This window comes from Anopheles darlingi, chromosome 2 (assembly GCF_943734745.1).
Source record: "Anopheles darlingi chromosome 2, idAnoDarlMG_H_01, whole genome shotgun sequence".
Taxonomy (NCBI): Eukaryota; Metazoa; Arthropoda; class Insecta; order Diptera; family Culicidae; genus Anopheles; species Anopheles darlingi.
In genome coordinates, this window is record NC_064874.1 from 24,384,403 (window position 1) to 24,409,402 (window position 25,000).

The 25,000-nt window shown below is 51.6% G+C and overlaps 2 protein-coding genes across 3 annotated transcripts in view; one reads left to right on the forward strand and one right to left on the reverse strand.

Moving 5' to 3' along the window:
• Positions 1-12,469, reverse strand: part of LOC125952268 (neuroligin-4, Y-linked) — a 22,959-nt gene extending 10,490 nt beyond the window's left edge. The window contains exons 1-3 of the mRNA XM_049681637.1: positions 12,449-12,469; positions 8,734-8,951; positions 8,389-8,552 (exon numbers count right to left, since the gene is read on the reverse strand). Of these exons, the coding sequence (XP_049537594.1) occupies positions 8,389-8,552; positions 8,734-8,951; positions 12,449-12,469 (403 nt within the window). The remainder of the gene's footprint in view (positions 1-8,388; positions 8,553-8,733; positions 8,952-12,448) is intronic.
• LOC125948435 (uncharacterized) overlaps positions 1-25,000 on the forward strand; it is a 264,834-nt gene that overhangs the window by 233,438 nt on the left and 6,396 nt on the right. The window contains exons 2-3 of one of the 2 annotated variants that reach the window (XM_049674475.1): positions 12,725-13,101; positions 21,566-22,838. In XM_049674475.1, the coding sequence (XP_049530432.1) occupies positions 22,079-22,838 (760 nt within the window). In that variant the 5' untranslated portion in view covers positions 12,725-13,101; positions 21,566-22,078. Of the gene's footprint in view, positions 1-12,537; positions 13,102-21,565; positions 22,839-25,000 lie in introns of those variants that run through there. The other variant, XM_049674474.1, reaches the window with a different exon arrangement.

The window sequence follows — 25,000 nt, forward strand, 5'->3', positions numbered from 1 at the left end:
TCTCGCCACGTCTGCTCGCATGGTGCAAAAGACTCCCACCGGCAGACACGAAACGTCCTCCTTAAAACGGTTAATCCTCGGCTCAAGCTGGGGGTTGAGCTAAGGTACTCAGACAGACTCACGACAGTCTCGCGCTCAAATTATCAGTCAGCCACCGAATGTGGGGTGGGATTAGGGAAAGCAAACTTGCTGCCAGCATCGTTGCTCTGTCACCTGATTGGACGCTCGCCACGGTCTCCATGAAATCCGAGACAAACCAAGTCGGTTTTGGCCACACGAGTGGGCGACACTTGGTGGCATTTTCACGTGACGTGTGTTCCAGTGCGTCAATCCAGTCTTACAGCGCCAATAAGCACCGTTGCCATGCGAACCGTTTCTATCGGAAGCCTACGGCAAACATGACGTCTACCGTCACCATGCACGCGTCAGACATGGAATGTGGCACGGAAGGAAGAAGAGAAAAGAAAAGAAAAAAGCAGAAGAAGAAGCCGGAAAAAGATAAAAGAAAACACCCGCGCGTCACAAATCTATCCTGTCAAATGAGATTCGAAAGGTATGTGCGTGTGTTTGTGGTCGTACATACACACACTCACGCACGCACACAGCGGTATGTACAGCGTAAGCTTCTAATTGGATGCTTATGTCATATCGTAATCTGTTCTCTGTTCCGCTTCGCTCCATTGGGACCGGATTTGCTACACGCTTAATCCATTAGAATCCGAGCTCCGAAGCGACCGAAGAGTGTCCGCCCTACCTCCTTCTTCTTCTCCTCCTGCTGCTGCTGGCAGGTTGATAAGCGTAGTAACATGATATCCACATCGCATCGCCTCGCCGCACTGATACTTTTGTCTGATGATTTCTTTTCCCGACTGAAGCAGTCGATACGTGTGTGTGTGTGAGTATACATGGCCACGTGTTTGTCAATCCCGATGGGGGGGGGGGGGGGGGGGGTGCAAAAGGGGTGTGGCAGAAACGGAGGGTTGAGAGGGTTGTTTAACGCTCAGCTCGCGCCCCGCTTACAAGCTCATCGGAGCGGCACACAACGGCCTCTATGGTTTCCCCTTCTTTGGATACACGCCCGTTGACACACACACACACGCGCGTATAAGGGGATCACTTTCTTCCCTTCTTTTTGGGGGGAAGAAAGGAAGCTAAAGCTCTTATCTACACGTACGGTGGTGGTGCGTACGGTCGAAGTAAACGTATGTAAACTCCATTATGATATCGATTAGGTAGCACTCACTTTGCGCCACTCGAGCATGATATGTTGCGAAGCGTCATGGGCTGTCGAGCCGCCGTAAGTGGGTGTTCTGTTACAAATTTCTAATTGTTTTTGGGGCACCGCCGGTTCGGCTCTGCGGTCCTTTGGAGAGATCCGCCCGGGAAGTTTCTCCATAAACTCGCTTCTTAGGCGGCACACGTCTAGGGATTTGAAGGCACCGAATCCACCGCCAAACCATTGCAGTAAACAACTCTTGGGGAACAAAGCCCCCGAAAAATCTAACCTCCGGACTCCGGCCATCAAGTCTCACACAACGTCCACCTTCCCTCCGTTCCATATTGATCCGTTCCTGGGTGGCGTGTATATATCGGATCTTCCCCTTCCCCTCCTTTAGACTCGTTGGAAAATGCGATAAATGTGTCGCCACAAACCAGAGCTGGGGGGGAACAACCAGTGGCACGGTTCGATTCCTTCTCGTGTGGCCGCTGGAAATGGAACACCCGCCCAAGGGTGCTAAGCCCCGAAATTATGCCGCATAAATCTTTGCCGATAAAGATTTGTTGAATATTTGCTCTATAAATTTCAATATGCTTTCCGTGTTTCTTTTTTTTTTCGTTTTCGTTTTCGTTTTCGACTTGCAGCTTGCCCGAAAATTTGGACAGATGTGAAGCGACTCGACGGTTGGTGGTGTATGTGCGCGACGAAAATAAATACCGAGAGGCAAGGCAAGGCAAGGCTGAGGCTCTACAGAATACCCACCGGTACCATTGTTCCGGAGCAACTTGGAGGTGCTGCTGCTGCTGGTGCTTACGGCCTACGCCCGTTCTGACTGATACCGAGGGGATTCGGGGAAGAATTTATGATTGGCATCAGCCAGGCCGTGATTGTGAGCAGAGATCTTGCACGCTGGCCGATCGATCGATGGGCGGAAAAAGCGAGCAAAGAAGAAGAGCGAGATCGTTGAGAGACTTTCGAGTGTCGCCGGACCTTCTACTACTTCCGATGCTGCTGCTGTTGCTGCTGCTGCTGGCGTCACTAGAGGACCATCTCGCTAGTAGCGCGACGCGTTCGAAGGCACTCCGAACGGTACTCGGTGGGAAATTCAATTTATCTCAATTCAAGTATGAATTGCGTCGGGAACGGGAACGATGGGACCAAAAACTCTCATCTTACTCCCTTTCTCTCTCTCTCCCTATCCTCCTCAAACAGGTCACAAGTGGTCCTTCTTTTGGCGTATTTCGTTGTTGTTACACTAGAACCTTCGTTTCCGAACGGCGGCCTGGCAGCTTTTGGAGCTTTTGGGGTAGGGCCGTCCGAAAGGACTTCCGGTGGTTACGAGGGGCCAAGGGCAATAGGTTCGATTTCGCACCGAACCGAACGCAATCGGTTGGCAGTGGTTTGTGGTGCCCGGTCCGGTCGTCCAGTTTCCGCTTCCTGTTATCCCTCGCACCGGAGTCATTCGCATTCTTCGCAGGACCGAGTTGCGGTAATCAGAATTCATCTTTATTAAATTGCTCTATTAATACGATATAGCGAGTGGATCGAATTCAATTGAACGCGTCCGTATGGTCTCTGGACTGGAAATCGAAATCGAAGCCGAGACCTCCTTAGATCGGCATTAAGGGCATGGGTTCACTCGCTCTTTCTCTCTCTCGCACGCACCGCAACACACTCGATCGTTACGTATAAACGCAAAAAAAAGGTCGCCAATCCTACGCCAATGGTCCTAGGAATATTCGACAAGTTCGCTCAAGTGAACTCATTCTGAACACCGGACCGGAAAGGGTCAGGACCTCCTCCAGAAGGGACCCTCCAATTGACAATTTTAATGAAAGAAGAAAGGAAACTTTCCGTGGCGATCGCCAATCGCTTCGTACAATCGATTCGTACCTCCTCTCCCCGGGCCCCCCGGGAGATGAATGTTTAATAAGCCGAACGACAAACTTCTGTCGCTCCCGCACACACGCACACACACACAACCAGCCCTCTGTTCCTTGGCACAGGTGTAGGCGATGGTTGCAATTCCCTGGAGTAAAGGTATTCAAGGTTTCGGGAGTCGAGATCGAGCAAAGGAGTGCAACCGAGCGAAGCGAGCAACAACACGAGGAGAACAACGGCCAACGTCCATTGCAGACCAGGGCACAGCATCCAATGGACACACACACACACACCTCATGACCGCCACAAACGGTCATGCATAAACATGGCCGGCCAGCAATCGCTGGTGCCTGTGGTGCTTGGACCGAACCAGATTGGGCCTCCTCTCTGGTTGGTTCGATCTCCGGTCGCTGCCGGGGGCTGGGTGGCTGGTTCATTTAATATTTATGAAATTCTGCCCGCTCGGTCCGGGACGCTCGGACCAATGTTCGACCGATGTGTGGTCGATTGGCCGAAGCGCACAACTATTTTGCGAGCTGCCAGATGGGATGGGTGTGTGTGTGTGTGGGTTGTCCAGTGTGGAATGAAATGGTGGGAAAGGAACCACCTAACATCCTCCCCATATGCTGATGTTTGATTAATTTTCAATGGCCAAGAGAGCGCATAATTACTGGTGACCTTCCGGTTGTGCACTTCAGAGCTTCAAGCTGGTTTAAAGATACATATGCGGCGGTACAATGCCCGTCCAATTAGTTGATTTGAAGTGTTGCTACAGCAGCATACAAGCAGAGCATAGGTAAAGGCTTAGAAAGAAATAATAAAAAATAAAAAAATATTCTATAAATAGGGAAAGGCTTCTTTTCCCCTTTCTTTAAAAGCAATCAATCCATTATGTGTTGCCCTTCCTCGCACCACCTCTTCAAACATCAACAAGAGTCCCGTGTTCGACGCTAGGACGCGCCACGCTGCAACAAATTAACCAACCGGATGTCAAATTGTTGATCGATGTGCACTGCGATGCGTGTCGCACGTGCCAAAGTTCAAGAGGCAGCATAAACGGATCCTCGCATAAACGGATCCGCACACAAACACCAACACAAGCCGGATTCGCTCCTGGAATCCTGGATGCATCGGGACGACCGCATCCGATGGAACGACCTCCTCCTCCCTAGCCCGTAAAGCCATCCTTACCAACCACAACACCGGGATTGGTTTGGGGTTTTGAAAAATATGTAAAGTATGCTTATTGCCCCCTTCGGCCAGTCCTCGGTGTCCTCTCTGTTAACGGAGTACCGACCACACACACACACACACACACGTACGCACGCTCCATCCATCCATCATCATGCACTTTCGACTAACGATCCTGCAAACACACGCATACTAGGGCACGGACCAGGCTAGGTCGAGCGTAGAATGAGCGATGGATGACGGAAACTTTGAAGCATCCAGCGTCCTGCAAAACCAGAAACAGCAGTCGTTCTCCCGGAAGCCTCAAGGACTGCTTGCAGCTTCGACGGTTCGATGGTCGGTCGTTCCGTCGTGGTCGGTTGTTGTCTCTGTCTGTGTACAGCACGGAATCGATTCGATGGACGTAGCACGTAGCACTGGCACTGCCCCTGGCACTGGTTCAAGGACTAACGCATGGTTTTCATTCGATTGGAGACCGTGAGTCGAGTGTGTATGTGTAAGCGCGCGTGTTCTCTTCCTTGCTACACAGTGGCCAACTGCCGGAAGTGTCAAGTCACGGCGTGCGAAACAATTTGGCGCCTTCCTGTCCCACGGCAACATCGAGGATGGCCGTTTCGGTCGGAATCTGACTCGCTGGCTAGCTGGCTGGCTGGGTAGTCTGGGTGTGACCATCACGTACGCGAAGAGTTCGAGGCCGCGAAATGCACCGGTACGCGGTGCGGTGGTAAAAGGATAAGACGCGTGGCCGTTGGGTAAACAACGTCATTCCAGGCCGTTCCGGAGACGGGACGTGGACCGTAGGCCAAGATTTATTGATCAATCAAACAAATGATTAATTGTTGGTGGAAACTGTCAGTTACGGGTAAGTGAGCTTCCACGTCATCCTCATCATCATCATCATCAGCAGCAGCAGCAGCTACGTCAACGTCGCTGGCGGGTGGAGTCGCCTCCGTCGTCGTCGTCGTCGTCGTCATCGTCGTCGTCGACAGCGTCTTCCGCTTCTTCGAGACTTTGAGAGTTCCGGTAGAACCAGCCGCAGAGAGACTCCATGTGTGTGTGTGTGTGTGTGTGTGTGTGTGTGCTGGAGTTATTTGGAAATTTAATTTATGTTGCTAATAAGATGAGACGTCACAATCTGACCCCTTCTCAAAGGAGGTGCGAGTGAAAGAGATGAAGAGAGGGATGGCACAGGATCTCGGGAAGTTCGGAACTCCGTCTCAGGGAGGAGAAGAGGGGAAGAAGTGGTTGTGGAAGCAGCAAGACGAAGCTGAATGATTATGTTCCGTATCAGACACACGGACACGAAACCGTAATGTGTGTACATCCCTACCCTCGGATTAGGGGTTGATGAGTAGGCGAACCCAGTCTGCACACACACACACGCATACACACACTGCCACATGCCCTGTAGCGTTGCTAGCTGCTACGATCTGTATAATTAATGACGGGTTTTATGCCCGTTATCATAGCCCGAAACATGACGAAAGCGAAACCAAAGTTCTGTGTGCCCGCGTGTGTGTGTGTGTGGGAGTGTGTTTAAGCTACAGATTCATTTCTCGGTGGAAAACATGCCACATTGGCCAACGGTAGTGATCCTTTAAGGGATTCCCTTAAGTACGAACCTAGTTCAGGAGATGCGTTGCTTTAAGCCCCTTGGAGCCCCATCTGCCTACTACGATGCCGCACACCAACACTACCGCTGCGCTACATGGGTTACTAGGTTAAAATTGATTTACTTCGCTGCGCTGCACACCGTACCGTGGACAATGGGATGGTGAACCGTAGTCGAGGTCAACATGCCACGGAAGATGGTATCTTCCAGCTCCAAAGTTTCCTCTCCAGTCATTGGTCGGGATCGAGGTCGGAATGTTTTGTTTTATTTATTTTTCTTCATCAACGGGAAAATAGCTTCCCTTTCCCTCTGAAGTAGCGATAAAGGATCGGCGAAAGATTTCGGATTACTTCGTCCCTTCGCTACCGCGGAAGCAGCGAAACCATCCGTTTAAACGGTTTGCTACTGACGCCGGATGTGGAGGTCGCGCCGGGTTCAAAGGCAAAGGGACCATTTCAGGCAGGTCCGTGTTCGCGTTCGCTTCCATCACCACCACCACCACCAGCTTAACAAATCAAACAACATTCCAATCGGAAACACTGTTCCGGATGGACTAAAAAGAGACTGGGAGAGAGAGAGAGAGAGAGAGAGAGGGTGCGTGGTGGCGATCAGCTTACCAGCGTTGCCAGCGGCAGGTAACGCGCGGACGAAAACGCGAACCGGGAGCAACGCAAAAGATCAAAGACACACTGGGAGTGGAACGAGGCGAGGTTTCCGGAAAAGGTCAGCTGCAGCTGCGAGCAGCACTCTAAACAGCCCGGGAAACGTCCAACTGAAAAGCTTCCGGGGAGGAGAGGTCCGTGACCCACCCCGAGGAAGAATGCTGTTCATTAGCCCCCCCACTCTCCTCTGGCGTCCCTTTTTTCCCTTGTGTCTAGTGACCCCATTTTGGGTCCCCCTCCCAAAAAGGAGGGTCAAGGAATTCCGTGAGGTTGATTAGGAATCACCGGCACAATTTTAATGGCCGGATTGAGGAATGTGAACGCTCTCGTCCTCTCTCTCTCTCTCGGGTTCGGTCATCACGTCATCAAAAATAAAATATTGTGGCCATCCCTCCCGCCCACCGAACCCAAAAACCATCTAGGGTTGAACGTTTCACACGTTTTCCCCTTCACTGGCCACTGGCCTTCCCTCCCCTGCAGGGTGGGTGGGGGAGGGCGCCTCATTTTTGTCCCAGTTTATTTGCTTCGCTTCGGGAACTAGATTATGATTTCATCGGAACGCAACGCACCTCGGCCGCGAGGGGACCGAAAAGCTATAAAAAATACATGAAATGAACATGAAACGTGCTTCCTATTTCCTCAACTCGCCCCTCCCCCACCCTGTGCGTTCTTGGCCCCTTTGGCCTCCATCAAAAAAGGATTTCCTTTTATTTCCGCTGGCGACCGAACTTTGGACGAGATTCTGCGCTTCACTTGGTGTGTGTGTGTGTGTGTGTGTCGACGATGTCTCGTATGCCTTGGAGACAACTGTAGTAGGTGGTCAAATATCGGACTTTGTGGAGCGCATTCCCGTCCCCAAAAGCCTTCCGCTACCGATTAAACGGGACGATGGATGACGAAGATGCGAAAATATCCGAGGGCCACGACTTAAAGAAAGGATGCTGAGTGTCTTGTCCCCGAGGCAAGGGGGCAGGAGGGAGGCCCACTTGAGGATGCTGACAACATGGTGGGGTGGTTGGGCGTGGCTGGTTGCGACGATGACGATGATGATGCTGCTCGCCAGAACCAGACCAAGCCACAAAACCAAACCAAACCGAACGCCAGTCTGCCAGTGAAGGATGGACCAAGGCAGAAAAAAAAACAGGGAGGGAAAGACACCCAAAAGGGACACTACAATTCTCCGGCAACCTCTCTGCCACTTTCATCCCCGTCATCAGTGGCTGTCACGTGCCCATGCAGCGTGCTTATGCTTCCTTCCTTCCTTCCTTCCTTTTTTTAATGCTAGAAACCGTTTTTTGATGTCACAAAATCGATACGCGGCGCCGAGATAGAGGGTGTCTAGTGGCCGGAGCGGTGGGGAGACATGAGAGGGATGGGACGATGATATTAAAATATAATCTCACATTCTTCGCCCACCGCTTGACGCCTCGGCCCGTTGAGAAGGGTCCACTACACCGTGGCTACGCGAGTTCCATTGTGCGGTTCCTTTTCGCGATACGCAGCGCGCGAAGAGGACTTAGAAGGACGACCACGCGACCTAAGCACTCGCCTCCTGCGATATGTCACCGCCGTAGTGACCGTGACGTCACGGAAGAAGATTAAAAAACTCGTAAAATGCGACGTCAAGTCGCTTCGGCTACGGCCATCGCCATTGTTTGTTTGTTTGTTTGTCGCGTCACTTTCCGGGGAAGAAAACGAAAACAATAATGACATCCGAGAGGAGACGCGAAGAAAAGAAGGAAACGAAGCGCCGAGAGATAGAACGCGGTTAGAACAGCCAGCACATTCCAGCCTTCTGGCATCCTGGGATCCTGGTTCCATACCTTGCGTCGGTACGTAGATGTTGAGATAGAGGCAGTCCTCTGATTGATTGCGCAGGTACGGCAGCAGACGTCGGAGATACTCCAACCGACCGCGTGGCATCCGCTCGAGGGCCGCCGTCTCGTTGTAGATGTCGGGTAACCGTTGCGGACAGACCGGACTAAACCTATCGGTGTTTGTGTGTTTGTGCGCGAGAAAAAGGACACAACACAAAACAGAAGGGAATGAAACGTAGAAATGAATGTTACTGAGGTGTGGCCATGCACCGCAAACACCCCAAAAGCGGAAGAGCACATGAACGAGAAAGGGGTTCGAAAAGGGCTGCAAAAGGGGGGTAGTCCGCCTACCTGTCCGCCTTCTTGACGCCCGACCACAGGGCACCAGTGACGGGGGGCATGAAGCGCAGGTTGCCAACGGGTGGCGAAGCGTACGGGATGCCCCGGTACGCCTCGACCGGATCCAGATGGCGCCCGTCCAGGTGCTCGATCGTACCGGATACGGCACCGTACTTGGTGTGCACGATCCGTGAGCTCGTTGCCTTCTTCAGCGTATCGCCGTCCTCGAGCTGGTTGGCAAGGGCACCGCCGCCGCCACTACTACTACTGCTGCCACTACCACTGTTGCTGCTGCCTGCACCTGCTTGCGCTGGCCCACTGGCACTGCGGATCGGTGTAACGAGGGAAAACACGGCCAAGGCAACCACTACAATCATCACCGTGGCTGGCAGCATGATTACTTTATACGTTCGCGTCGTCCGGTCGTTGCTCCACTGCTGCTGCTGCTGTTGCTGTTGCTGCTGTTGTTGCTGGTGGCCACATTGCTTGTTCGCAGAAAGGGAAAAGCCTGGCACCGGTTGTTGACTGCCTTACACATCACACCGACACACACATGCATACGACACAGCCACAGATGCACATACTCGGATCGACACACACACACACACACACACACAATTTGCAACCCACGGAACCGAGTTTAATCGGAATTCCAAATTCCACTCGCCCTACGATAATAACACAATGCAGTGACCTTCTTTTCCTACGGATGCACCCGCACGAGACGTGATGACGTCTTCTAATTCACACTTTCATCCCTTACACTCACACACACACACACACACACACTGAATGCAAGGATGCGTCCCCGTTTAACGGTCGTAACACTTGCCACTGTACCCGGTACCGAGCATTGACAGCTTATGATGCACCCTCCGGTTGCTCGCTCATCCCTCACTTTGCTTTGCCAGCACACAAACACACACATACACACTTGCACCCTCAGTTGGGCACTTCAAAGCGGTGGGCATCTCCGCCCAGGGGACCAATCTGCTCGTTCGTTCACACTTCACTCGATGGCCGGGTGGGGGGGAGGCCGGTGGAAGAATAGCCACCACTTGGACTGGATCACGAATGCTTCACGAGACACACACACGGCAACGTCATGAGCTGCTGCTTCTGCTGCTGTCCTGTGACATCTCGGTGACAAGGACGTACCAAAGGGTGCACTCGGGGAGGGGGATGGTCAAGAGGGGATGCTGCAGCTGCAGCGCTTGTTTGCAACGGATTTCCGGTTTGTCGGTTTCGAACACCCTCAAGCTCACTCCATCTCACTCTCTCTCACACACACTCACACTGCACAGCACAGCACAGCCTACTTTGTACGGATTGCCACAAAAACACTTGAGTGAACAATTGAACCTTTTTCGAACCGGTGGGGATGAAGAAGGGCGTCAATGGGTCAATGGGGGTGCCCCTCCTTCCGAACACCTCCCGGAAACCAGCACCCGGTCGTCAATGTTGTCGTCGTAGTCGATGCCGTCGTCGTCGTCGTCGTCGTCGTAGCTATCCGTAGCCTTGGGTTTGTATCCAGCGTATAATCCTTGGCAGCGCGTTAGCCATCACATAAGCGCACAAGCACACACACACAACCGGAGTGTCCGAAAAGAGAAACTATCGGAACTCAAAGGCTTTAGTGGACACTATGGGAATTGGGTACCGGTGCAGCTCACGGTCGTTCGGTCGGCTGGTCACAACCGATGCTACGCCGTCCTCGTGTATCGCTTGCTGCCTCCCATTCCTCCTCAACACACACACACCGTCACGCACACACACACACACTAACGACAGTAATTAGACATAATGTGATCACACGACAGGCCCTCTCGCACCGTTTTCCTCTCCTTCTTTTATGATGATGCCTCTTGGACACAGCACGACGTAATCGAAGCGAGGCTGTGCAGCGGTTGCTGCACGATGGAGGCGCCTAGTACAATGCTCGTTTCAACGGATAAGCACAACTGCACACACACACACACACACGCACGCGCGCACACACGAGCAGACACACAAACACGGGCGGATCACAAATCCTCGGAACGTACGCACTGTTTGCAGATGATTAGCTTGACATCGAGCAGCATCGAGGCCGTACTCTTGGCGAGGTTGGCTGTGGGGCTACACCCTTACAAGGAACCTTGGGCACCTCTCCTCCTTCTCCTCCTCCTCCTTTCGGTCGTAACCACGAATTGTGTCACTTAATGCGGCGCCCCCAACCGGTCGCCAAACTCCACGGATTTTACTCCTCGAACACCCGTTACGCGCGCGTACAACGCCCGTCGTTCGCTCGTTCGTTCAACGTTGTCTCGTGTCCCAACTCCTACTAAAGGACGAGCGGGACCGTGCTCCAGTTACAGTAGCCGCGATGGGTTACGCGTTGCTCGGGTCTTTCGGGTGTGGGCTACGAGACGGGACGTTTCGGACGGGCATCAGCGCACCCTGGTGGCCGGTGATGGAGTGAGTGGTCGCGAAGACGTCGCGATGATGTGCCGCGCATGCGACGAGACAAACCCGTTGCCGAAGCGAAGAATAGTGTGCACGTTCGGTTGCTGGTGGTGGTGCAGTTGTGCAGCCTCAGGAGCAGACAGTAGCTGAGTGTCGCTACAGCTGTTCCAATGAGTGACCTCGGATGAAATCGATGTTGCGTTTTGCTATAAAACCGGGTGGAGATGAGATTTGAATTTATGCACACAACGGATGGCGGATTTAAAATTAATAACGGCTCAGTAGTGGAGAATGATAACGTCAAGTTTAATAATAATTTTGATAGAAAAACAAGATAAAAAAAACATTTTTCATCGAATATTTTTATATTATTTAGAACTGTTTTTTAATAAAAATATTAAAATCCAAAAAATGCTCTACGGGATGATCTTTTTCCAAATTTAATTATTCTAGATAGTCTAGAGGATTCCAACATTTAATTTTTAGTTTTAGAACTCTTCTTCAGATTCATTAATATCACTAGATCTCAACACAAAGCTAAAGTTATAAACAGCATCAGCAACATCAGAGCACCTCATGCAAAACTTCTCATAAAAATTAATGAATAGGTTTTCCCTACCATGACCGTACTGACGAATGAGCTAGAATCGATTCGAAATAACATTTTTATTTTAAAAAAGATTAAATTACTTTTACTTTGAAGCTTCACTCATCAATTCAATGATCTCTTCGTGTTATTTACTATTCCATTTTGTAAAAGCACCATCGAGTCCTTCACCTATTTCAAAATCTATTGGCAACAATCACTTGAAAACGACCTTTGGAGTTCTTCGATTTCCCAAAATGTAAATGCCACCTTATTAAAGGCAGCTAGCAATTGTTGAGTATAAAAAAACTTAATACGGTTCCATACGGTTTACAACTAAATGGAAATAATTGTATGAAAGTTTTGCTCTACATATTATATGGCAATACAAGGAGAGGATCATACAATATAAATTATTTCTTTATAATTGACTAAGAAAAGAAAATAATGAACGTAAGAGATAGATAATGTCTCAGTCGTGCAAATATCGTTAAACAGAAGACTTTTTGCAATTTTGAAAACGCCACAATCGCCGAAACGTTTACAGATGTCAAAGGAGCCAATCGCATACAAGGATCGCCAAGAGAAATGTTTTCGTTGATCAACGCCGTTCCTGGTACCACATGATCGTGAGGCACTGTCACGCTCAGAGCAGCACAGAGTGACAAACTACTCTAACGACGCTCGATCGCTTACGCTGAGAATGCTCATCTGCATCGCGCACCATCTCGGGCGTTCGGACGGAGCGAGCCTCGAGCCAAATAAGTCAGTCCGTGACCGATCGTGCCGTTGTCAACAGCGCGCAGCGTTGACGAGCCAAGATCGCCCGTGCTCGAGCTCGGATCGCGCGCGCCAAGCAACGCAATCTGTGCTCGTGCCTCTATACCACGCGTGCCAACATCGAAAACGAAACGTCGACTCTTTCACAACACATCGCGCATCGCGCACATAAACCAACAAAAAAAAAAGGAGCAAAGCAAAGGGAAAAGGGGACAAAATTGCCACGAAAACGAAAAGCGAAGCGAACAGTGCACGGAAAAGGAAACGAATAAGTGAACAGATAAAACGCGAATAGAAGAAGGAGGCAAAATATGTCTCCTCCAGCATAACCTTCAACCAAACCCAAAAAGAGAAGTGAAGAAGAAAAACGATCGGAAAGCGAAACAACGAAACGACGAAACAAACCAAAAATTCCAGTGAAGGTGAAGAAGTGATTTCCCCCGTGATGCCTTTTGCAGTGATCACGGTGTGACAGTGTGTGTGTGTGTGTGTGCGAGTGCGAAAGTGTCCTTCAAGAGCTTCGCAACGGAAGATCTTCATCGGAAGCGGAATTCCAAACGTTCGGAAATGTAAGAAAGATTTTGTGGCACGCCGTTGCTCCCATGTTTGTCATTTCATAAACCTTCGTCAACGGTGTGGCAATGCTGTGTTCCTCGGCACTCACTGCTCGTTGTTTTGCATAACTGAACCCCCCGAGCACGTCAGCATCGTTCTTTAGTGTGCTAATGTATTCAACTTGTACAAAGCGAAGCACCAACCGTTGAGTACAACCTTGGACCGCGTGACGGTAGGATCAGCACTCTTAGCCTCTCAGCTTCCCTGCCTTACTTGTATCGTCGATCGACTAGTTCGCGCAGCATAGATCCCTATCCTAGCGAGCGATTAGATGAGCCATCGCGTCGAGCCCCATGCAGCCGTCAGGTTCACTCACCTGGCTTAGGCCCTGTCGTCATCGGTCGTCGACTAGTCTGCACGAAACTCGGGTATCGGATGCATTGGCCTGCCAAGCGCGTGTGTGTGTGTATGTGTGTGTGTCGCTGTACCGGAGTGTTTCCACTGCGTTCCGCCTGCGCCAACAGCATCCGAAGGCCCTTCTCATACGCGCGATCGCGCATACACACCACGAGGAAAGGCAGTGCACCACCCAAGCATAAGTAACACCCAAGACGGCCACGACGACGACGACTTCGACGACTAGATGTGGACGACGACGACGACGACAACAAGCAGCAAACGAGGGCGCGCTCGCGCGCTTACGCTTAGCAAAACAAGCGACGGGCGGCTTCTTCCCATTTTCCGAAGCATTTTATAAATAACACCGAAAACCCATTTGCCGTTTGGCGAAGGTGTGATGATGCGCGCTGTATGTGTGCCCACGAGCATGTGTGCACGTGCCCGCGCCCGTGTACGTGTGTGTGTGTGTGGGTTTATTTTTCTTTTTGTTTTTTCCCTTCCTATTCTTCACCGTTGCCGGTTTCTTGTCTCCTGCACCACGAATGCGCGCATTAGCTGCGACGATGCGCGACGGAAGGCGCACCAGCGGCAGCACCAGCAGCAGCAGCAGGATCCATCGGAAGATGGATCCTCGTATCGTCGTCCTCATCTTCCCCCTCGGGATCGCATCGCGAGTGGCATCTGGTTTGAGCTCCGATTCCGGTGCGATGAAAGGGATGCAGAGGGGCAGAAGAAGAAGAAGGCGGTGTTTGGGGGAACGTTGCGCTAAATTTATAAAGTGTCACACCGCCGGTCCCTTCGGTCACCAAATCGGTACCCCTAGCGATCATCCACGATCCGCTTACTGACGCTACCAGAGAGCAGAGAGAGGGAGGGAGAGAGAGAGATAGAAAGAGGAGTATTTGATGATGGCGTGGATTGTACAAAGTATCCGTACCGCAAAGGCTACTCGCACCTCATCTTCTTACCAATGATGACAAAACACACACACGCACACACCTACAGGCACACGTACAAGGAAGTGGAATTTTCAGATTTTACATTCTTTCGCGAATCTCCGCGAACTCTATACGAACGGTACGTGCATACCACGACCACACCACAATCACAACTGCGCCTTCGAAGAAGGAAACCAAAGGTCACTGAGAGAGAGATGAGACGAGATGGTTACCGCGGTTCCTTGGATACCGTATTTCCGGGGCATTCCTCCGCCCCTACGACCACTACAACGTAATGATGATCAGCAATGCAATCACGCGGTCGATACGCAGCGAGTCCTCACGTCTCTCTTCTTGCATTCTCCTCGCAGGACCTCCCCTCAGAAGGTTCGGGTGTTTGTTTGTGAACCGCACTGCCTCCCTCTGCCCTTCCCACCACTTTCACTCTGCCCTCACCGGTGGCGATGAGTGGCTCGTCGCGCCCCAAAAAGTCGTTCACGAAAGTTTTTGTTTATCGGCCACCATCACCCTTCTGCTCGCTCACTCACGCCCGTTCCTTACGGGTGCAACGTCAGGCCAGCATCGAGGTGGTTGACAATTATTTTTAGTTTTCCAACTACTAAACTATCAAACCGGCGGCTCCCCTGTTTTTTGCTCTCTAGAAGGCCTCGTTGAGTATGCTTTCGCGCACATTGTGTGCTTCGCTTCCCGGACAAGGGCCTTTGCCGGGCTTGGGTGTGTAAGTGTGTGTGTGTGTGTGTGTGTTTTTTGGGCAAATTTTGTAAGCATCGTACGAGCTCGAGTATCCTGTAGTGTCGTTCATTACGTGGACAATGGTTGTTCGAAGCCGGGGTGTGAAGGCTCGTTGGTTTTAGTGTTCAGCAACGAGCATCACGTTTGCTTTTCCTTCTTCCTTGTAAGAGAGAGAGAGCGAGCGAGAGAGAGAGAGAGAGAGAGAGAGAGAGAGAGAGAGAGCAAGAGGAAGAAAGCATTTATTAAAAGCACAAAACATGAATAACGAGCAGCAAAGCACGTTGTTGGCATTCTCCACCGCTTTCAACGCCTTCTACGTTTATCCGTAGATTCCGAACAGAGAAACGTCGAATGTATGGCGTCCTCGTCGAAGGAGACCACGTCTTCTGCCATCGTTAGACATCGTTAAATGCAACGTAAATTGAATACTCCAGCAGTAGTACCAGTAGTAGTAGCTTGCCTTTCGGCAAACCGGCTTCTGGTAGTAAAATCGGGAACCAATCGTCATCATTAAGTGAAACACTCGTACGGCCAGGGCAATTACCGTACCAACGATCCATCAGCTCGATCGCTGGATCTGTTGCTGGTGCTGAAGAGACTACAGAGAGAGAATGGGAGAAAGAGAAAGAGTTGGAGCTAATGTAAACGTTTGGCGAAACCCAAAGGACGGTTTGGCGACGACAACGCAACGCACACAACCATACATCGAGACAACCGTGCTGGCATAATCGATGATGCACCGCCACGGAATGAATGAATAATGAAACACTTCAATCACCTTCCCCCCTCCACCCCTAGTGGACCCCAAGGGACACGCACACACACGCGCACGCACCGAAACAACGTTAATTTTAGACCATCAAACTACGATCGGGGCACCATTAACGGTGCCTTGGTTCGAGTGAACCACCCAGACCGGAAGGTACACTGCTCCTACTTCTGGTGTGAAGCCGGCCCTTCTTCTCCTCCACCCTGGCACCCGGGGAGCATCATCTTCTGCATCTTCTGCGGAGGATTTACCGGGAAGCGCCCGGCAATGGCGTCGGTGCCGGTGCCATTATTTTTACATTTCTCATACTTCCGACAAATGGACGCGCGGCGGAACAGATGTTGGCATTCACACACCGCACCGCCATCCACCCGGCCCTGCCCGGTTCCTTCCCCTTCCTTCGGATGTGGTCGAAAAAGAAAATGAAATGGTTTCCTTCGCTCGTTCCTGGCTGGGTTTTGGATTTCCGGGACGACGGCACCGAAGAACCGAGGCGTGGCATTCCTTTGCGTATAGTACCAGAGAGTGATGCTGCAGTGCAGTGTCTTCTGCCTTCCTACCTCCTAACCTCCCTTCCCTGGTCTGCCTGGGAAAAGGTTACGGGAAATTAATGGGCAACTAATAGTGATTGCGAATGGTACGCCGCGGAACGTACGGCGAGGAGACAGAGGGAGCACAGAGGACCGGAGCGGATGCGTAACTACAACCATTCCCAGGCCCGGAATGCGTCTGGATGATGATGACGATGACGATGCTGGTGGTGGTGGTGCTGATAGCGCACGAATTAATTAGCCAAACTGTCTGGCCCGTCTAGCCGAAGGGTCCAGAGAAGGTCACACCCAACAACGACGACGACCGCGGCGGTCGTTGTCTTGTTGTCTCCCTTCGACTACTCGCTAATGACATCTTTAGAAGCGGATCGATCCCGGTTGATTTGTCCCGGTGTCCCGATGGTGTTGTGGGCCCATCATCTCCCAGCGAAACATATTACTTCCAATGGACATTGCGGCCATCTGCAGCTCGCACCCCGTCCCCCAGCCAGCCATCTCGAGTCATCCGGTCGCATCTGTCGCAGCACTTGCCACGGTTGCCGGACTGGTTTGCCTGTCATTTCGCTTCGCTCTAAGTGTGCGTGTGTGTGTGAGCGTGTGTGTGTGTGTGTGTGTGTGAGCGTGTGTCGGAAACGATGATGAACAGAGCGCACGTGCGTGTATCCACCATCCCGGGGCTAATCTCGTAAAACACGCCTCCCGGGCTCCCAAATGGCACATATGGTGCGCGAATCATCATTACCGTCATCGTCATCGTCACCATGCTCATGCTCATGCAGCTACTGGAACTGCAGATGCTCGGAACGCTGCTCGTGCCACGCTTTTTTTGCCGTGGCAGCTGCAAATGAAGGTTTTCGCAGCAACGACAGCAAAAAAAAAACTCCCGGGAAATAAGGGACGGAAAGCGAGAAGATAACCAAATGGCCCACCAAAAGACGGCCATCTGAGCAGCTCCAGCAGCAGCAATGAGCGTGTCAGTGACGCCAACGGAGGAGTGCAAAACATTGAATGGCCCCTGAATTCGTTGGCGATGCATCTCACGACGACGACGACGACGACGATGATGACGATGATAGGAGCACTCGTCCCCCTCTGTTGGCCACAGCAGCACCATCAGCTCGTCGTCACTCCCCAAAAAAGGGTTTCTCTGCTACTCTTCGCTTCCAGGGAAAACCAATAAAGCAGCCGGTGCATCACCGGTTCCTGGGCCCCCGGTTTGGCAATTAACGGAGAAGGTCTTTGAATGCGTTCCCGTGCGCAAGATGTGGAACCGACCGACAGAGACAAACCCCGTGGCCATGGTTTTGATTAGGGCCTACGCCACGCACGTTACACGTCGCACCCAAAGGGGTGCTTTTGGGCACCGGAATGGCTGCTGCTAGAGCCGCTAGAGCGCTAGAGATGAAACCCTGGAACGATGGACCAGCTTTTGCCACTTACGTGCGGAAAGGGTACGGATACGGATCATGTGGCGTACTGCTGCGTGGAACAGATGGTCGGCCCTACGAACTACTGCTACTTACGCACCGCAACGAGCACGGGCCACGGCATTTGCACTTTATGCTCGCATCGCATCGAACGCTTCATGTGGCTTCACCTTTGCGCGCATTGCACGCTATACCCCCGGAACACCGTCACCGACGAGCAGACGCACGGAGAGAGGAAAGAGTTTAATTTTAGTTTCTTCCTTCTTGGTCGACCGTTTCTGCTGCTGCTGTTGGTGGTACACGCTGGATCAATGAACGGACATCATGTCCCTATGTTTTGGGGTGACGACGATGCTTGCTTCTTGGTTGCCTTCGAGTGGACGGTACGGAACGGAACGAACTTTAATTAATTGCTTTCGACGCTAATTTCTCGCATCGCAATGTGCGTACATACACACACGACACGCACACGCACACGCATGTTCGGTGTTTGATCATTGATGAAAAATGGTGACCAACGCACGCACGGTACGCGGCCTGTGACATTTGTCCGACATTTCCCGGACCAGAGCAATAGCGACAGGTTTGCGTTCGGTTTTCGGATCATAAAAAAGACCGAGAAGCTGAGGAAACCACCCGGGCCCGGGGGGACAAGAAGGAAGGAAGTACGCCACGCAACGCACCGTGGTCATCGGTTTCCGCAACGCTCGGTTTGCTTAATTAATAAAGTTTCATCGCTTCCGGTCAAGTGAGAGGACGGACCAACGGCCGGTCGGTCGGTGCCAACGAGGAAATCCGTTTTCGTTGGTTGGTTTGTGGCCGCATATGCCTGGCATACTCCTGACCATTCAGGCGAGCCAGATTGGGATTGGGAGTGTTTGCATTACTGCCAGTGACGATGACGATGATGATGCTGCAGCCAGTGCTGCGGTTGAATCCAACTTTCGAGCTGGATTAGTCGCCCCCCCCCCCCCCCCCCCCCCCCCCCGGGAGGGAGGACTAAGCGGTCATAAAGCTGCAAGATTCATCATTCAAGTGAAGTTATGGTGCATGTGTGTGTGTGTGTGTGTGTGCGCTAGTATGGGAAATACTTCTTCGACGGAACAGGGATGAGCACGATGGCGTATAGCGAGATGGATGGGAAAGGTTGTGGAATGTTGTACGCTATTTATACGCTGCTTTAGTGCTCTTGCTGTGCGTACCGCTGCCTGTTAGAAAAAGAAGAAAAGAAATAGAGAGAGAGAGAGTGCTTGAGGTAATTATGGGATGCGAGTGTTGGGCGGAACCGAGCGCACGATGATTGTTGTTGTTTCTTGTCCCCAAAAAGGTATGCTGCGTTTCTGAAGCCGGTTTCTAATGGTCGAGAAGAGCAACGCAGCAATGGCCAAACTATGAACAACTGCGATTTATTATTGAGAAAACAGGAATGCAGACGCTTCGCTACTTAGATATTACCGCCGTACAGCCTCAATGATCAATGGAAAGTTCAGTAATTATCACGAATTCCTTCCCAACAAACATTCCCACGAACAGCGCATTACTCACCATCGGTTTCGGTCACGAAACACAAATTCTATCGCAACGGACCGTGACCCACCCCGGGGGCTATCCCCTGCCACGAGCACGTGGTGATCGAAAGTGAAGATCGGACGAACACAAAACACTTCTGTGACACATCACTTACCGGCCGGCCAGCCTCGGGTTTATTGTCTCCCGGTGGACAGTTGCGACCCGAAAAACCGAAAACCCCAAACGACTTAATCATCGGCAGATGTTTGCCAAAGTACCGAAGCGAACAACAACAACAACAACAATAACAACGCCAACAACGCGAATCCGATATGACGACCGGCCAGATGACCGTGACCAGGGGAGGGGGAGCAGTATTGGGTGGTGGGTTTCAGCGAAAAATAGGTTTATTCATTGAACGCCCGCTTGTCGCCGTTTACAATTGCATCAGCGGCCAGGAATGTTGGTCCACGCCCTGGCACCGCACCACCACCTCTGGTTACCACCGACGACCTACGGCATCTTCGGAATTCACTAGAAAGTGTCGCAATAATCTGGGGGGGGCCTCCCTCCCCGCCGTTCTGGGACCTTTTCGGGAAGTTTACATTTCGGAAATCGATGTTTTCGACTCACGTCGTGGCACTATTAATTCCTGCTGGCTAAACATGGCCCTCCGGGGGGGCGCCTACGTTCGGCATCGGACATCAAAGAGCGGAACGAGAAAGTCCGAACGCGATCTTCATTCAGGTGCCGGTTGTTGATGTTGATCGAAGCGGCGAACTTAATACACTTTGCTGACGCTTGATCTCGAAGGATATTTAATAGATGAATAGATACATCAACCGAAGGCATTTGGCACGAGTGTGTGTGTGTGTGTGTGTGTGCGTGCGCTTGTTCGCATTTTCGAGCTACGCACGGCGTTCCAACGGAGGGGATCGTCGTCGTTGGCGCATTATTATTGCGGCTCATTTCAAGAGCAACCAGCGCCAACACCTAACGTGGGGCAGAGAAAGGAAGGAAGGGGAAAGAGGGGGCCATTTTGGGAGGGGGGATGAATGCGGAGGATCGCGGCCAACGTCAACTTAAAAATAGTCCGCACGATGTATACGATGGGCAATCCGTTTGTCCGTCGCCTTCTCTCTCTCTCCCGCTCCGTCTCTTTCACTCTTTGCTGCTTCGCTTCGATTTAATTTTATTTTTCCACCAACTTTTTTTTTCCTGCCACTCCTTCCGCACGCTCCTTTTGGCGTTCAATTTTAGCTTCTTCTTCTACTTCTTCTTCTTACTACCACTACCTGACCCCCTCTGCTTTGCTTTCCTGCGCTGCTATGCAATCTCTTGGCCCAAAACTCGACAAACGCCATTAGCGAGCAGCGTGAACGGTTCACTTAAAAACGGTTCACGGTGTAGCGTAAACATCTGATTAGGCCCCGGGGCCAGGGAACCCCACCGTGGTGGCCACCACCATGGACGCAAGGTGCAAGCGGTGCGAGAGAGGGAGTGAGGTAGGGGTATGTTTTGCCTTTGACGTGCTCCGCCCGAGTCTACCAGCACTGCCATCGATGCTTCTAGGCGAGTAAATGGCCCCCAAAGGGAGATGGTGGTGCAAGAGGATACGGAAGAAGGATGCGGAGGGGCGCTGTGTGCGAAGCCAAAAGGGTGGATTATCATGTTGTGTCATCTGTGGCTTCCCCTCGCGCAACTTCCTTGTTCTTCCCTCTTTCCTTCCACAAATCGTTTCCTCCCGTGATCTATTCTTACTTCACTCAACACGTCGTCAACATGAGAATCATTGTATTTGTGCGTTGTTAGTGTGCGTGTTTGTGTGTGTTTGTGTGCTTCTCTGTTTTTCCTCGGTTCTACTAAACCCCTCTATTGTTACTGCTGATGCTGCTGGCAGATCTAGTGAGCGCATCTGTCATCTGTCAGATGCCCTTTTCGATTGTTGGCCTCCTTTGATGCTCCCCAAACGGGAGGCGCGAATGGCACGGCTCGGTCGGTCCGCTGCCAGTAGTAATCGCGCTTACGCTACTCTATTGTTATCGTGCCATCCCTTTCTCGTCTCGTTTCTCTCTCTTTCTTACTCTTTCTTTTTCTTCGTTGTTTTTTTCTTCTTCTTTTCATCCGCATAGTTTACGACACGCGACAGCTGCTACAGCAGGCGATAGAGAGCAGACACGATAAAGGCCAGTAAGCGGTGCGGCGCGAGGTGGAATGCAGATCATCTCCGATTGCGTGCGTGTGGTGCGTGACTCGTATCGGTGTGTACGTGCCAGCTAGTAGGCTTGCCTCGAAGCGGGAGTGATTATAGTGAAATCGCTCGACTGACACTAAGAGAATGTGCCCGAGGATTGTGTCAATCTAGTGTGCGTGTTTGAGGTTGTGTTGATTGTGAGGATCATTCTCGTTGTAGACGTAATGTTTTGAAAGGTCCTGGTGAAGTAGTAACACAACAGTGAACGTGTTGAAAACATATCAATCCACTGTATCATCTATGATCTACAAACGAAAAGTGATCGTGACAACCATTTCAGAAGTGTGTGTGTGTGTGTGTGTTCAGTGTCCTTTCCCCCCATCACTCCGTGTCGCGCGTGTTAGTGGCCACGCTTTGCCTGCTCTAAGCGCAAGGCCAGCAGACCGCGACAATGAGTAAATGTGTCACGCTGCTGCTATTGACGCTGGTGGTCTCGGTGCGTCGGTCCTGCCAGCAGGTGGAAACCATCCTGGACAGCAGCGAGTACGATGATCTGGGACTCCCGGCGCAGACCACCCAAGCACAGCGCAAACCACAACAGCAGGCCGGGTTTCTGGCGAGCGACGGTACCGATCTCTACCCACCACCGTCCATGTCGAACGACAGTCCGTTCCAGAGCCGCCAATCGCCATCATCGTCATCACCGTACGGCAACAATCCATTTCTGGCCCGTGCCGACCACTACCGGAAACCGTCCGTTTCGATCCGCACCCAGCAACCACCAGCGACAGCAACTCACCATCAGCAGCAACAGCAGCAACAGCAACAGCAACAGCAGCAAGGGTACGATCCTCGCGATGGTACACCTTACACACGGGACATTGCCGTCAAGCAAGGCATCTTGAGGGGTTCGGTGCGTGTCATGCACCCCCAATCCGGACTGAAGAACGTCGATCAGTACCTGGGCATACCGTACGCGGAGGCACCGGTCGGTTCGCGACGCTTCATGCCACCGAGCGCTCCGATACCCTGGAATGGACTCAAGATGGCAACGAAGCTGTCACCGGTGTGTCCCCAGAATTTGCCCAGCCTCAACAACGCCAACAACAACTACTCGAAGGGTCGCTACGATCAGATCAAACGGCTTCTACCGTACCTGAAGGTGGAGAGTGAGGATTGCCTCTACCTCAACCTCTACGTACCCAGCTATGGTGAGTATCCCGAGTCGAAGTCGAAGGCATATCGAAGGTACACTACGAAGACGCTCTCGCCAACGCCGCCAACGTGCTGTGACGCGATGACGCTAGCCCGTTAACGAGCGAAAAGTCCTTGAGCGTGGAAGTGGCGCCGTGGCGCATTTGCGCGCACTAGTGGCGCCAACGAAACCGGCAGCTCGTCGATCCGGCACCTTCTAGCTGCTGAGACCACCACACGACACAGTTAGCAGAGAGAGAGACAGAGAGAGGAGCGATCGTGACTTTTGGATCGGTTCCATATTCGATGCGATGCGATCCCCTACACCGCTTGTCCTGTGGCACCTTTTTTCCTTCATAATTAGCCATCGGAACGACGGAATTTGTACTTCGATCTGAGCGAATCCTAGCTTCAGAACACTTGGACTCGGTCTCACGCTAAAGATTCAAATGAAAAGAATCAATTTTCAACTTCCAGCTACAAATGAGTTTCTTCTACGAGTAGCACGGCTGGTATCTGAATGGAGCTGACTCCTTAACTTGATGGAAAGTGGCGACTTACGAAACGAATGAATGATGCCGTGCCATGACCAGGACATAACCAGTTTTTCAATTTCCATCCCCTGTTCCGGGTTGTGCCAAGTTTGTTCCAATCTTTCTTCCCCTTTTAATCAGCAAAACGAAGACACCAAATGGAACGAGTTATTTGAAACGAGAAAATAGAGAACCAAAACATCAAGACGTTACGTAGTGCCGGTACCATTTCCGGTCCGGTTGCTACGGGATAAACAGGAGGAAAAAAAATCCAGAACAGTCCATAGAAAAGAACACTCCTTCGGTCAGCCGGTGGCCAGATACTAGCAGCACCGTACAAACGGGAATGCCATTTAGAGGTGAAGGTTCATCGAACGGTCCGAGAAGTTGGAATCTAAGAAACTCCAACCTTCACGGTATTTCAATTCAATTCAACGAAAAGCATTCCGGACATGGCCGCTGGCTCGCCCTTTTTTTGCACGCGAACCCCTGCTGTCCGTTCCGTCCATCGTGCTGCAGTTCACTTCAGTTGCAGTTGCTCCGTCCGCGCTGGCGCTTCTATTTTGATCTTTCAGATGAAAATTTATGTCCGTATTATTTCGCCAGCACTTGGGCTGGGAAATGAAATTAATTTCCCGCTACCGTACAGAAACACACACACACACACAGACAGGCACACAGACACCGACCCCTTTTTACATTTTACTGTCCTGCACAAGCGAACACTTCCATTCCGTGGCGGCGTCCATTGGTGGCGTCGTGCGGCAGCTCATCGTCTTGTCACTTACCTGTTGTTGACGTGGAAGCTGGGGAAAGGGACGCACGAGGCGAGAAAAACTGTTCCTACCAGCGACCAGCGAGCAGCAAAAACAGAAGAGCAAAAAAAAAGTGAAACTTCAAAATCACTTCCAACGACACGGACTCGCCCTCAGGTGTACACCAAAAACGGGGCGAGCAAATGAAGTACGCCCCGATTACACCCGCTCAGCACCCGTTCCCGTCGAGCTGGGAGTTGGCTTGAACCCAGCTGGTGGTACGCAGGCGGGACTGCAGAAGCATGCAGCCGATGGAAATGGAATTAAAATAAATGAAAAACAACGCGCGAACGGACACGATATTTTATTACGCCGAGCAAAATTCAATTACTGACCCATTTCGTCCGGGCAACGTAACGTGAAAACGATCGCGACGATGATGGCGCAAGGGCATGTTGCCGGCAGAAGAAGGAATGAACTTTGACAGCTGACCAGCGGCGGCAGGAGTCGGGACGGAATGTTGGCGGCCTTGCTTGACGTTGCTCTTAGTGATGGTCTTGTTGGTTGGTTTTTGTGGAGTGCAACCATGGGTCAAGAGTCGTCGCTAGAGTAGGAGGCATAGGTATGGAGGAGACGGGATCGGTGTGATTTATCGCAACAACTCCCCCCCAACCCTTCGACTTAACTCTCTTCTCTCGATGTTGATGGAACGAAAATATGTTGATTGCTTTTCATAAACTATTCCGCTCGGCTTCCGCCAATCCGGCCAGATGCCAGTAAATGGAGATTGCAGCAGCAACTCGATGAAGCGATGAAGTGTCGATTGGCGTGCGTATGTTGCTTCGATTCTGTGCCAGTATGCTGCATGCCGGCGATGAATGCATAGTTGTC